General features: G+C 46.8%; 4 protein-coding genes across 4 annotated transcripts; all 4 read right to left on the bottom strand.

Moving 5' to 3' along the window:
* Window positions 1-1,205: 1,205 nt before the first annotated feature.
* TEOVI_000275100 (TPR repeat, putative) lies at window positions 1,206-3,407 on the bottom strand (the record flags this gene model as incomplete). Its single annotated transcript, XM_067225776.1, has 1 exon — window positions 1,206-3,407. The coding sequence occupies one exon, from the start codon at window positions 3,405-3,407 to the stop codon at window positions 1,206-1,208; it is 2,202 nt and encodes a 733-aa protein (XP_067081877.1).
* Window positions 3,408-4,125: 718 nt separating this feature from the next.
* Window positions 4,126-5,319, bottom strand: TEOVI_000275000 (uncharacterized protein; the record flags this gene model as incomplete). Its single annotated transcript, XM_067225775.1, has 1 exon — window positions 4,126-5,319. One exon carries the CDS (start codon window positions 5,317-5,319, stop codon window positions 4,126-4,128), a length of 1,194 nt encoding a protein of 397 aa, XP_067081876.1.
* Window positions 5,320-6,534: 1,215 nt separating this feature from the next.
* TEOVI_000274900 (aurora B kinase) lies at window positions 6,535-7,464 on the bottom strand (the record flags this gene model as incomplete). Its single annotated transcript, XM_067225774.1, has 1 exon — window positions 6,535-7,464. The coding sequence occupies one exon, from the start codon at window positions 7,462-7,464 to the stop codon at window positions 6,535-6,537; it is 930 nt and encodes a 309-aa protein (XP_067081875.1).
* A 1,328-nt stretch (window positions 7,465-8,792) lies between these two features.
* On the bottom strand, window positions 8,793-12,842 carry TEOVI_000274800 (RAD50 DNA repair-like protein; the record flags this gene model as incomplete). The annotated part of the gene is made up of 1 exon (XM_067225773.1): window positions 8,793-12,842. One exon carries the CDS (start codon window positions 12,840-12,842, stop codon window positions 8,793-8,795), a length of 4,050 nt encoding a protein of 1,349 aa, XP_067081874.1.
* Window positions 12,843-13,054: the final 212 nt, after the last annotated feature.

The raw sequence follows: 13,054 nt of genomic DNA, 5'->3' as shown, positions 1-13,054 counted from the left end.
CACACACACACACAAAAAAAAAAAAAAAGACCCGCGTCACCCATTGGCAGAGCAAAAGGCAAGCGGACGATATCCCACGGATCAAAAAAAAAAAGACAAAAAGAGAGGACAATAAACGAAATTGGGTTCCATCAACGTTATCACGCTTTTTTTTGTTTACTCCCTTTTCCTTCACATACCCTTCACTCCTCTTCTCCAGTGGTCCCGCAAGGTGAACATGGCGCCATGTCCTAAAACACTAACATTTCCAGAATACATTCAGGGGAGGAAAGTAAGGGAAGGGAAGGTTTCACAGAAATTAAACAAAAATAAAGGCCTCCACTGTAGCCAACCTAGGTATGAACGAGGGGGGTAATCCAACAGCCAAGCGTAAGAAAACATAATCAATGTGAACAAAAGTGGTTGAGGGTAGCCAACCACAAGAAAACCTTTCGCACTTATGGGGGTGTAGAAAAAGGATGTCCAACTAAAGGAAAAACACGGAAGAAAACAACTGGCCCGGAGCGTTCCATCTGAATCTTCCCCTCCTCCCCAAACACTCCACGTTGAGGAACGACAGGCCATTCGAGGCATCAGCCCTTTTCCTACCGCAACCAACCGCAAACATATAATACGCTTTACTTTATCGTTGGCATATGTTAACAAATAAACGATCATCTTAACGTTAAACATTTTCCGTCCGATTGAACCTACCCAGTAAGGGAAAAGAAAAGTTTACAAGTGGCACCAATACCAGCTAAAACAGTATTCCCATCCCTCTTGTTTTCCCAGTCACAGTTTTATTCTCCAAAAAGCATAACAAAGCAGACGGGGAAGCGGGAGTAGACAGCATTACCTTAACTTTCCTCTTCCAACTCGTGCCGCTAATGACTAGGGTTGTCGCTACTTGGGTCGAAAAAACAAAACAAAACAATAAAACATCAAATGTCTCCCTTTTCTTTTTTTTTTGGGGGGGGGTGGTGGCGGTGGTGGTGGGAAACTGCCATCACACACCGCCTTCTGCACTGCCACTTCCGCTTTGTTGTTGGTCTTTGATTGCGTTTGTGCATGCTTGTTTGTGCTCGCGAGTTTCTTTGTTGCTTTTTTTTCGTCCCACGCATTCATGACTCCTAACCCGCCCCGCAACTTTAACACATCACAAAACAAAGTTCCCACGAAGCACGTGCCGGCACCCACTGGAGTTAAACGCAGTTTGTTTTCACCAACTACACAAAATATGTTGTAGTCAATCGATCCACAGCCATTTGCTCGCCTTCGGCAATATATTCAATTGCATCCGCTCGAATCATCGCAGAGGACTCGATATCCAACCTCAAATTCAAGTTGTGACGCGGCGACTCCAAGTTTCGCTTACTTCGGGTCGGTTGTGGAGAGAAAGCCGCCGGAAAGGCGGTAAAAAGCGCAAGGTACTCGTAATAACCCGCAACAGAGGTCGCTTGGGCCGACTGAATGTGTTCCAACTGCCGGTCCAGAGAGACACCTACATTTCGTCCTCCTACGATTTCTGTGGTACCGAAACCTGCGGGTCGCTCCTTGTAGCACCTTGCTTCCTTCTGCACGGTGGGCCACAATGATGTGCGTAACTTGATGCTGTTGAAGCGGGCTCGCTCAAAAAAGCGAAGGAAGAGCTCAAATGAAAGATATTCCCCCTCTTCGTTATCAAAGCACCGCTCAAGTGATACGTAAACGGGTCTAAGCATCTTGTTAGCGATTAGGGTGAACACGTTATTGGCTGCCCCTTCGTCAGTCACACGAACGTAGCTACAATCTTCTGGCAACAACCAATTGTATGGCAGGACCACATCCTTCAGTGCCTGTCCACGACTAACGGCATCCACAAACATACGGCAAGCAAGTCGACAGCACGCAATCAGTGCCTGAGTTAGGTTACCCTCCACAGATAAGGCAAGTGAAGCAAACGGGCCGTCATAATTGCTGGAACCATCACGGCCATCTGTCGAGCCGTTTGCCTGCTCCTTTGCAGGTGTCACCATATTTATGTGGGACGCACAATCAGCGTAGAACGATCTGTAAACAGCAGGTATATTCTTAAATGCTTCACGCCACTTGCCGATAACAGGGCATTCTATCCAGTGGTGAGAAGCCCAACCCTTCGTACGACAATTCTCTGAGCAGAACACGGTGCCACAGCTGTAAGTACAACTTACAGCATTGCATCCGCTGTACAGCTCATTCAAGAGACTAAGCTCCACACCTACAAGAGAGTTGAAGAAATCCTCGACTTTGGTAAGTGGTCGGTAACAGTTTCCACACACGTGTGGGGGGCAAATACACGCTGATGCATCGCAAAGATCCGCAGTCTCACCGAGTGGAGCTACAATAGACGTTATTTCTTCCCAGGCTACGTCACCTGCACACTGATCCTTCCCCGATACGAGAATGATATTAAGGGTCGATCGATCCACACTAACGTAGGCATGCTGCCCTCTGCGCCGCCTCGAAGCGTACACCATCAGCACCGCGTTATCTTTTTCTAGATACTTAATTGTTTCGTTGTTTGGGTCCAACTTTAGTGCCTCCTGGTAAAAGTTCCGTGCCTCTCCATTCCGCTTCAATCCACGCATGGCATTACCCGCGCGAACGTAGCCTACATAGTTGCTGGGCATCAGCTCAATCACCTTAAGAGCATCCGCAAGGGCCGCTTTCGGGTCACGCATGCTCAGGTACATAGCTGAACGGTTAGCTAATGCTCTCACACAGCCACTGGGACAATGCCTCAACGCCTTGGTGCAGTACCGCACGGCTTCACTATAATCCTTCCTCATCCTAGCATCGTAGGCCTTCATTAACGCAGAATTGTACCGTCGCTCCTCCAGTGTGGCCTGCCCTTTCGTTGGTTGCTCCTGCACACATGGGCCCCCACGTTCGAGGCAGTCCGAAGGAATCTCAGACTCTCTTGGGGGCGTAAATTCAGGCACCGGGGCCCCATCGGCAGCTGCGCCATCAGGAAATGGCGAGTCAGGGCCCCACACCGCATCACCTTCACGATCCGTCACGACAGACAAACCGGAAGTGCGTCTCTCAATGGAGTGTGTGCTGTCACACCCTAAAACTATGGCATTGGTGCCACCGTACTTACCGATGCGCACCTTAGGTTCACAAAGACAGGCACGGTACAATGTGCAACCCACAATCATGGAATCTTCCTCGCTTACCACAAAGGTATAATCGCCCTGGTGTCTCACCACCCGCACCGTCCGTCTTCCTTGAGTAAAGAAGTGGTCCATGAAAGGCTCCCACAACTCCTCCGTCTGTGCCACCTTGGCAATGTTGATATCCACGAGACCCACCTCACAGCCTATGGGGTAGTCACTGATCGATGGAGGTGGCGGACGGTCGTCAACGTCCGCCGCCTCAAATGACGGAAGCTCCGGAACATCAGACATGCCCTTCTAACGTACACCGAATGTCGCACAATATATCAGGCGCCACTATTAGTCCTAGCGCCTCACCTCCGTCCACCTCTTACTTTCTCAAAGAACAACTTTCACTGTATATCTTATATCAGTTCCCCCTACGCCAACCGCCTTAGCTTTCTCACTTCAGAGCTGCAGTGCGAAGAACCTGCCTGCAGGATCTGGTATATATATATATATATAACTTTTTGCACACCCCCTCGCCCAACCCCCCGCTCTATTATTCTATAAGAACTGGAATCTAAAAAAAAAAAACGTCACACGCACGAAACTATAAGATAGACACACACAACTACACACAGTTTGTTGCGCGTCCTTATTACGGTACGTTTACCCGTGCCGTGAACTATCGTCTACAATTATTCAACTCCTCCCTTGCTACTCCCCTTTCAGGAGATCAAAGATGCTGACATACTTTTTCCACACAACGGAAAGGCAGCAGTGGCCGTTGCCATAAGAATTAAGTAAAATGAAAAGGTAAGAAATGAAAGAGGGAGAGAGAGTGTGTGTGTGTGTGTGCTGAAAAAATATGGGGTAAAACAAACGGGCCGCACTATCCTTCAGTATCCACCCAATATGTATATATTATAACTCTGTACCTCCTTTCTAGGTCTGTAATTTCTTACCTCAGCCATTTTGACACGCAGACCCGGATGGTTTCATCGCATGTGGATATATCAGATGTTCGTTACTTCAACTGATCGGAAAACATTTCGTCAAATATTCTCGATAACCTCATCGCGTCCTCGTTGCGAACACTCGGGTCCTGCAGCATGGCACGTAACGTGGACGCGAGATCGTCCCAACTCCCTTTTCTCTCCACCTCCACCAACGTCATGATACGTGGGACCTGCTCAATCGTAAGAGTGCTTTTAAACTTTTCTTCTGTTCCGCTGGGCGGTTGGAGAAACGAAAGCTCCTCAAGCGCCCTCTGCAAGCTCGCAAGAGCTGGTATTTGATCAACGAGGGTGTCATTAAGAAAATGTCGAATGCGCAGGATGAGTTCCTTCTTGCTTTGTGTATACGAGTACCGCCGCCGGCACTCCGGGTCACAAAGTAGTTTATGGAGCGAAAACCATGTGTGGGCCTCAGGCGTACAAACAAGCAATACATCAGCCCGCGGAATGTCTTTGAACTCACCGTTGAAAAACTTCTGTGTTGCCTCTGAGGAGCGCCGTAACCACGGCTGAAGCAACATCACCTCCGTAAGTCCAAGAATGAGATCGTTCTTCACGAGAACCGAGTTGGACGCCGCGAGAGGAAGTTGGTTCAACCGATCGATGATAAACCACAGGATAGAAAGGGAAGCCATTGCACGCTGATAAATGGCATGAAGCATCTGCCGGTCCGCACTTTTGAGGACCTCCTCCACCGTATTCGCAGCGTTGCTAACATCCCGGGCTGTTGGTTTGCTCTGCACTTCGTTGACATTCTGCTCTGCGAAAAGTCTCGAAGCCTGTCGCCAACAGTAGTCAATTAACTCCAATACATCCTCGTCAAGAGCCACCACAACTTCCTCGTGAAATGCGATGCACTCGAAGAGGTTTAGCAACACCATCTCGTACTGCACGTACATGTAAATGCCAGCTGGATGCTGGACTATTTGGTCCTTTATCAATGGAAGCACACGCTGCCGCCACACTTCCATAACCAACAACTCGTGCAGTAACACAGGAAGCTTTTCATGTTCTATGAGAAATGCCTTAACTGTATCGTCTTTTTTCAGAACGGCGTTACTATGAGTGCACATGTTGAGTCGCTCCACGGCTTCCCGCTGATTCTTCCACTCTGCCGTTCCGATATCTTGAAGGGGAAATGGGCGCAGTTGCCTAACGGTGTGCTCGACCTCCACAACGGATAATGTAGATCCAGAGAACTCCATCTATAAAACGTATATGAATTTGTATTCTGTGACAAGAAAATGGCCTACAGATTTAATTTATTTATTTATTATTTTTTTTAAAAGGTGATTTAGAAAAAGAGACAAAAAAGCGACCCTTACATGCGAAGTGGAAGGGGGGAGCAAAAGAAGAAAAAAGGAAAAGGGAAAAGGAAAAGGAAAAGGAAAAGGGAAAGGGAAAGCAGTGTTTCAATTCACAGCAAGAAGGAAGGAGCCTGAAATTAGCGACTTGGCGAAGAAGCGGTTTCAACATGATGGAAGGGGTGAGAAAATAGTGAAGAAAAGGGGGAGTTATATCGAACAATCCTCTCCGAAATCTACGCCTCTAGCGGGGTTCTATTTTCTTGGTCCTCGCTTGCAAATTGCCTCACACAAGGTGCCTGATGGGTTCCTCTCGATATTATTATTTATTATTTTTTTTTTTTGATTCTCGCTTTACTTGTCTGCCAGCACAAACAACACGAGTCATGAGTTGCATCATCACACCTCTGTCCCTCTAAAAAATTATGGGAAGGGTACAAACAACCGAGCCGAAAAACGAGCGCAAAAACAAGAAGAAGGGTAATATATAACAGTACAATTGTAATGGCGACGTAAAAAACAACAACAATAATAATGATAGCGCAAAAGCAAAAAAACAAACAAACAAACAAACTCAACACGAACACAATCCTAAACTGCCACTAGCCGCTAGTAAAACACTGCCCAGCAGGTGTACAACTCCATCATGCGTGTACATTTACACGCCTTTACTGCTTCAAAGAATCCAATAATCATCACCGCACGTCCCTTCACTTCTTCCGTAGGTGAAGGAAATGAGCCGACACTCTCCCACAAGCGGGCAAAGTGGCGAAAAACAAGCGTAACAAACGAAAGAAAAGTGATAATTAAATTCAAATAGAAACTGGGTAAGGAACTTTGAGATTAAAGTTACAGAAAGAAAAAAAAACAGACACGACTTACCCTCGGAAATAAACCAAAAGGGAAGCAAGGCTTTTCGGTTGTCACTGTTGTTGTTGTTGTTTTCCCCGCCCCCATTCTTCCTCTCTCTAATAAACAGCAGTGAACAAGTAGTACAAATACACCATCAATTATGAGAGTGTTTGTATGAGAACACACAAGCACAATACAACTCATGCGGGGTAATGCCTAAAAGTGTTTTTCTCCCTTCCTTCACTTTTGCTTCTGTTGTGATTTTTAATTCTCTTTCCCTGCAGTTGGCTCTGCATCGAGACGCGGACGCTTTCCAGTGGGAGGTTGTAAATTGTTTGGGAGATAATAATACTTGAGAAGGAACTGGTGATTCACGACACGGTGAAGTGCAAGCCTCCGTGACCCATCACGCAGAAGCAAGTTCGCGATGAGGTCCTTCGCTTCTGACGGTATATTCTCCGGTATTTTGAAGTGCATGGAATGAATGTTCTTGCAGATTTGGTCTGTATCCTTTCCAACAAACGGTGTTTTACCAACGAGAAGCTCATAACAGAAGATGCCCAGGCACCAAAGGTCAGCACTCGTATCGTACGCTTGTCGTCCCACAATTTCTGGTGGAAAATACTCTGGCGTCCCGCAAGATGTCTTGCGACGGTTATCCGGATCGTGGACTGACCAACCGAAATCCGCCAGTTTGATGTTATTGTTGTGATCTAGTAAAATATTCTCCGGCTTAATGTCGCGGTGGAGGATGTGATGTTGATGCAAGTAGAGGAGGGCTTCAGCGAGCTGAGCCACGTAACGGGCTGCTGTCGGTGGCGCAAAGCATTTCACTCGGTTGAGTTCCGTGTAAAGCATGCCGTTGCTGCATGGCTCCATAATGAGATAAATATCAGTTTCGTCAAAGAAGTATGCATAGGTTCGCAGCAGGTACTTGTGACGCGTGTTAAAAGCGATCTCAATTTCACGACGGAGTTGCGTCGCAATGTCAAAATCCGCAAGTTTTTTAATGGACAACCTTTTCAGCGCGCAAACAAAATTGCAATCCTTCACGGAGGCGAGGTGTACATCCCCGTAATTGCCGCCGCCAAGTTTGTGCAAAAGCTCGAAATCAGACAACTTCCACTTGGACTTGGGTGTCGGAGGGAGTACAATAAAATCCTCCACAACACGCCCGACCTCAGTTGACCTCATCGTTTCTACTAAAAAGAATCAAAACTTCAAAAGCATGCGTGGGGGGAGAAAGAAAAAAAAAGGGAGGATTAGAAAAGCAAATTAGCACTTTATTAATTTTTTCATGCGCACGGATGCGAAGGACACAGCGACTGAACAAATGTAAGGAGTTTAATCAGGAAGTTGACCCCTAAAGGACTCAAAGAGTTACTTATACTTAAATCTCTATAGACAAAAACGAAAAAAAAAAAAAGAACGGCTCTCCTCCAGATCATTACCGACTCAGCTTGTCTTTTTTAAAAAAATCTTATTTTAAACTCCCTTCCCTTCATCTTTTTTACTATAAGAGTGGGAGGAAGGAATCAGGACCGGCATCAAAACCAGGAAAAAAATGTGTGTAACGAAAAACTCTGAAACACAAAAAAAAGAAAAAACATAACAAAAGTGGTGAACATATATATATATATATATATATATATTACACGTGTGTTTGTATAATCGTTTATATAACAGTGGAATTGTGTAGAAAGGAAAGGTGATAGGTATGGTATATACGGAGAGGTGTACATGTATGCGCAGTGAAGAAATATATATTTCATCTTTATATTAAATAAAAGGAACTACAAAAAGAAGGGTCGCGCCGATGAGGAAACCGGAGTTCTGGCAGCACTCCACCATGGGAGCCCACCCTCATAAGCGCAATTTGTGTGCTACGCACGTGAGGTAATGTGCTTGCATGAGCCCATGCATATATAGATATACATATATATGTGTATTTGTAGATGTATGCGCAGGGAGATGAAGAAAGTTTTGAGGTATATAATCTTGAATATATGAATACGTGTAATATATATATATATATATATATATATATATAGACTTATCTCTGTGTACAGATGGATATATAGGTTTATATATTTTTGTATATAAAGAAACGATGGGGCATTACAAAGTATCTTCAAACTCTCCACTATCCATCACCACGGGTGTCACCCATTCATCCCTCTTCCTTTTGCTTTTTTAGCATTTCTCTGTTCTTTTTATTTACTCTCCTCTGACTCGTGTGCAAGCGACGCACAGCAACTAAGTTAGGGCCTACACGTACAGGGAGACAGCAATGTTTAAAGGGCTAACTTGAAGAGTGAAATACAATAAAACAAAAACAAACAAACAACTCAGCCCACCTTGAGGTGCTCCTCCTTTCACGTACTACCATTTTTATTTCCCGCACTCCCCACAGTGCGCCCATTTCTCATTTTTTCCCCCTTCAAACATCTTTCTGTTTTCAACACACGACCACGCGTGGTAGCACATCCACATCCAGTCGTAAGCAAGGAGGTTTACACCTCTCAACTCGCGAACAACTGATCGAAAGTGCGCTCCTCAATCACAGAAAAGGCGCCCTCTCTATCCTTATGAATGTAATAAAAAGTATCCAGTGCCTGGCCTCCTAGCGCGCGGACGAAGTGCTCATCGTGAGTAATGACAATAAGCTGAAAATGTTTCACTGCTCGATGACTGTCAATAAGCATGCGTAGCGACTCCGCAAGAGAACGCGCGTTATCTTCGTCAAGATTCGTTGTCGGCTCATCTAATGCAAGAATTCCGCAGTCACAACAAAAGGCTTCACTTAGCGCAAGTCGGATGAGAACAGAGGCAAGTACCTTTTGACCCGCACTGCAACGGCCCCGCATGTCCATTTCACTGTTCCCCCGTTTCATCACCACACGATAGCTGTAACTCCGCCTCGCTGTAGTTGACGTGACATCATCCTCGGAACGGAGTTCAATGGTGTCAATATCGCTTCCCTTGTAGGTGTGTCGCCAAAGGTCAGCCAAGATTTGATTGATCTGCGCAATCTTCTCTTGGTGGTAGGTCTGCACTGCCTTTTCCAGCGCTCGATAATATTTTTCCACATCCGAAACCGCAATTTCAGTAGTCTGGACCTTCAGGAAGGTCGTGCGGTAGCGCTTTTCAATATCTTTGTACTTATCGCGAGTAAGCTGACCTTTGAGACTCTCAATGTCCTGTCGCATCGCCTCGGCGACACCATCTTGCTGAGCACGAAGGCACTCCAACGCACTGATTTTCCCGCGAATAAGCTCACGAATTCGGCCAACACTTTCCCTCTCCACAACATCCTTTCCGAGGACGGCTTCTGCAGCGGGCACAGCATTTACTTTCAACTCAGAAAGGGTGCACCTAACATCACTCAAACGTTTTTCATCTTCCTCTATGGAACCCTTTTTCTCGAGATACTCAATGTACTTGTCCACTTCCACTCTGAGCCGCTGCTCTTCATTGATTATACGCAATGTGTCGTCAATTGATAAGCGGAGAAGCTTGACCTCTTCAGCTTGCGTGTCTCGTCGTTTTTCATTCACACACAAGCTCTCTCTGTCTCTTGAGAGCTCTTCGCCAACCCTTGAAGTGATGTAATCCCGCAGCCTCGGTAGCACAGCCGAAAGAAGTCCTAGTGTTCTTTTTAGCTGACCAATGTATCCCTGTTGAGACGCCAACTCAAGCTCCTTCCGCTTTGCATGCAGTGCTTCCAACTCCTTATTGTAAGATTCAAGTTGGGCCACCAGTTTTTCCCGTTGGTCGTCTATTTCAGCAATACGGCTGACGTAACCTTCCTCCTGCTCCGCATATTGAGCAATCGTTGCCTCAACCTCGGCTTGACGAGTAAGCTTCATTTTCAATTCACAGAGTTCCGACCGCTTCATTGTAAGCTCCTTGACAAGTGCTTGGGCAGAGCCTCCCTCTTCCCCTCTCTGCATTTCACTTAGAAGCACATTCAACCGGTGAAGTTCAGCATTTGCGGACTCGTACTTGTCCGACAGCTCCTCGTACGAAAGTGACGCTAATTCACCCGCACAGCAAGGCTCCCCTGCACCCCCAATGTTAGCGGAAGATGTGCTCGCCTCTGCACATGCTGCCTCTCGTCTGTTAAGCTGCTGCAGTAGTGCCTGCTTCTCAGATGTCATGGCATTCACCTCCATCGCAGCCTGAACCAGTTTTTGCGCACGCTGCATTTCGTCCTTCACTTTGTCTCGTTTGTTGTGCACATCCTCCAGGAGAATTTCTTTGTCTCGAATCTGCTTAATCGTAGATTTAAGTGACTCCTCCAGTTGTGGTGCATTATCGGCAAGCCGCCTCACGTCCATTACATCAGACTCCAACTGCTCGAGTCCGCGCACGCGTTGCAGAGCCTTCTCAACGTCACCCTCTTTTATGCTATCCTTCCCAGAGGTTTGTTGACCCACCTTAAAGGATGCCAAGAAGTCATTCAACTCATTCTCACTGCCAAAAGCACGACCACAGAGTGGGCACTTGTCCTCAACCTTAGCCTGCTCCACAAAGTGGGCGTGACATGCGGCCAATGCTTTAGATCCACTAAGCTTCTCATTCAATTTGTGATATCTGTCACGCGCCTCCACTAGAAGCGCCTCAAAGTTAGTTAGGGCATCATCATTTCCAAGTTTGCTGATACATTGAACCCTCTTCCTCTGTAGCTCTATATTCTCGCTGACAATTTTCCCCTCCAACTGCGACCGGTTCTGTTTCAGTGCAATCAACTGGCGATCAAGGTCATTGACCTCTGCTTCGACGCTATAAAGCGTGTCTGCCATCTTGCGCCTCAGTTTGTCGATTTGCATCGTTACAGTTGTGAGGGTCTGCGATCCGCCTGTATTGCAGCCAAGGTCATTGAGTCCTGCAATTAGCTCTTCCTGCAGTCGGTTGTTGATAATTTCCTCCTTTTCCGCAATCTGGGTACGAAGGAGATTCATCTCTGCCTCACGACCTGAGCGCTGCTTGTGTCGGGACAGTTCTTGTCGCAACTGAGCGACAACCTTATTTTGTGCCTCAACACTCTGTAAGATGTCCTGTCGCTGCCTGTACCTCGCGTCACCCTTTTGCAGCAGCTCCATTGCCTCAACACGTTTTTCCAACTCGGTAATCGTGTCCTGCACATTCTTCAGACGTGTAGGGGTAACGTACGGAGCCAACTTACCGAGTGCCTCCTTTGCGTCGCCACATCTCTTCATCAGATGACGGAGCTGCTCCTCTTTCATTTCCTTCTCCTTACCTTCGGTGTCCATCGCACGAAGTGTTGTGGACCTTCTATCCTCTACAGCACGAATTCCTGCATCTATGGAATTTAGCTCTCCACTTCGCTTTTGCTCTTCGTTGTGAAGTTCCTCATTAACATATTCCGTTATCTTTGTCAAACAATGCTCATTGATCTCCCCATCGATGACAAATTTCATAGACAAATCACTCATTATTACCTTGAGTTCCTCGCATTCCCTCTTGTGCTGCTGTTCCTGTTTCTCACGAAACTCAATACCGGAGCGGAGGCTCACAACACTTTCTTCACAACGGCGAAGCTCCGCCACCGCCCGTTCCATAAGCTCCTTCTTTGTCGAAACAGTGGATTCCAGTTCCCTCAACTTTTCACCGAAGTTCTGCCTGCGTTGCAGTAACTCCCCCAGTGAGTATCCGGGCGGGGAAACGTTTAACCGGCTGAGAGACTCCCTCTTTTCGCCTATTCGACCTTCAATGACAGCTGCTTCTCGAGATAAACCTTCAGCACGATGCTCCACGTTATCTAGAGCAGTAGCGATGGCTTGCAGTTCCTGCAATTGGGGTGCCAGCGCATCCGTTTTTGCTTTAATACCTGCGACAGTCTCCTCCTTAACTGTAATATCCGCCGATATTTGGCGTGCCTGCTCTCTGTGCTCTGACAATGACATTAAGCTCGCCTCATGTTCCTTCTGCTGGCGGCGCAGTTCCTTATTATTCTCCCGCAAACGGTCGAGGGCAAGAACATAACGCGTGGCTGCAAATATATCGTCAAATATCTTCTTCACTTCCTTCGGGGGGGAGAGGGGCCAATTTCCATCCTCCTGGTGGCAGAATATGACGTGCTCCAATACCGCAGGAGATACACCAAGCATGTCTGGAATCGCGCGGTCCACGTCATTGGCGCGATATGTGCTGGATATGATTTTCCCCGTCGCAGAATCTTGGAAGGCGACAATGTTATCGAGCGTCGCGAAGGTGGTTTTATTCCGCGTCCGTGTAGCCTGAAACGAGCGAATAACCTGCATAACTTTCCCACCCCTTCCCGTGAAAAGAAGGCGGATCTGAGCCTTCACATCATTCTCACCCACAACCTTTGGGTCGTACACAAACGAACTCTTTTCTGTTCCACCACCAGGAGGCATTTGACCCGTGCAGGCGTTCAGAAGTGCCTCAATAATAGTTGTCTTTCCAGCACCATTCTTTCCGAGAATAACAGTGAGTGGCTTCTTAAAGACAATGCGCTGACGGTTATTTGGATTAGGGTCGAAGCTGCGCACTCCGCTGATTTCAATCTGTTCGATACTCGTCATTGAAAGGGTGTATGTTCAGCCGCTACACGTATGTGTTTTCGTTCGTGTCGTTAGCCTTTGAAGTGATGCAGATACACACCGTCGTCAAGGTTCGAACGTTAGTGAACAACCAGTGTACAACAATAAACAAACACAAGCAGGTATATATAAGTTAACTTACGTGTGTTTTATATACGTACTTGTTCACCTATCCCCTACTTTCCTCTCCCGAA

This window comes from Trypanosoma equiperdum, assembly GCF_001457755.1.
Source record: "Trypanosoma equiperdum strain OVI genome assembly, contig: ctg_602, whole genome shotgun sequence".
Classification (NCBI taxonomy): domain Eukaryota; phylum Euglenozoa; class Kinetoplastea; order Trypanosomatida; family Trypanosomatidae; genus Trypanosoma; species Trypanosoma equiperdum.
This window is presented reverse-complemented; position numbering and strand designations above follow the sequence as displayed.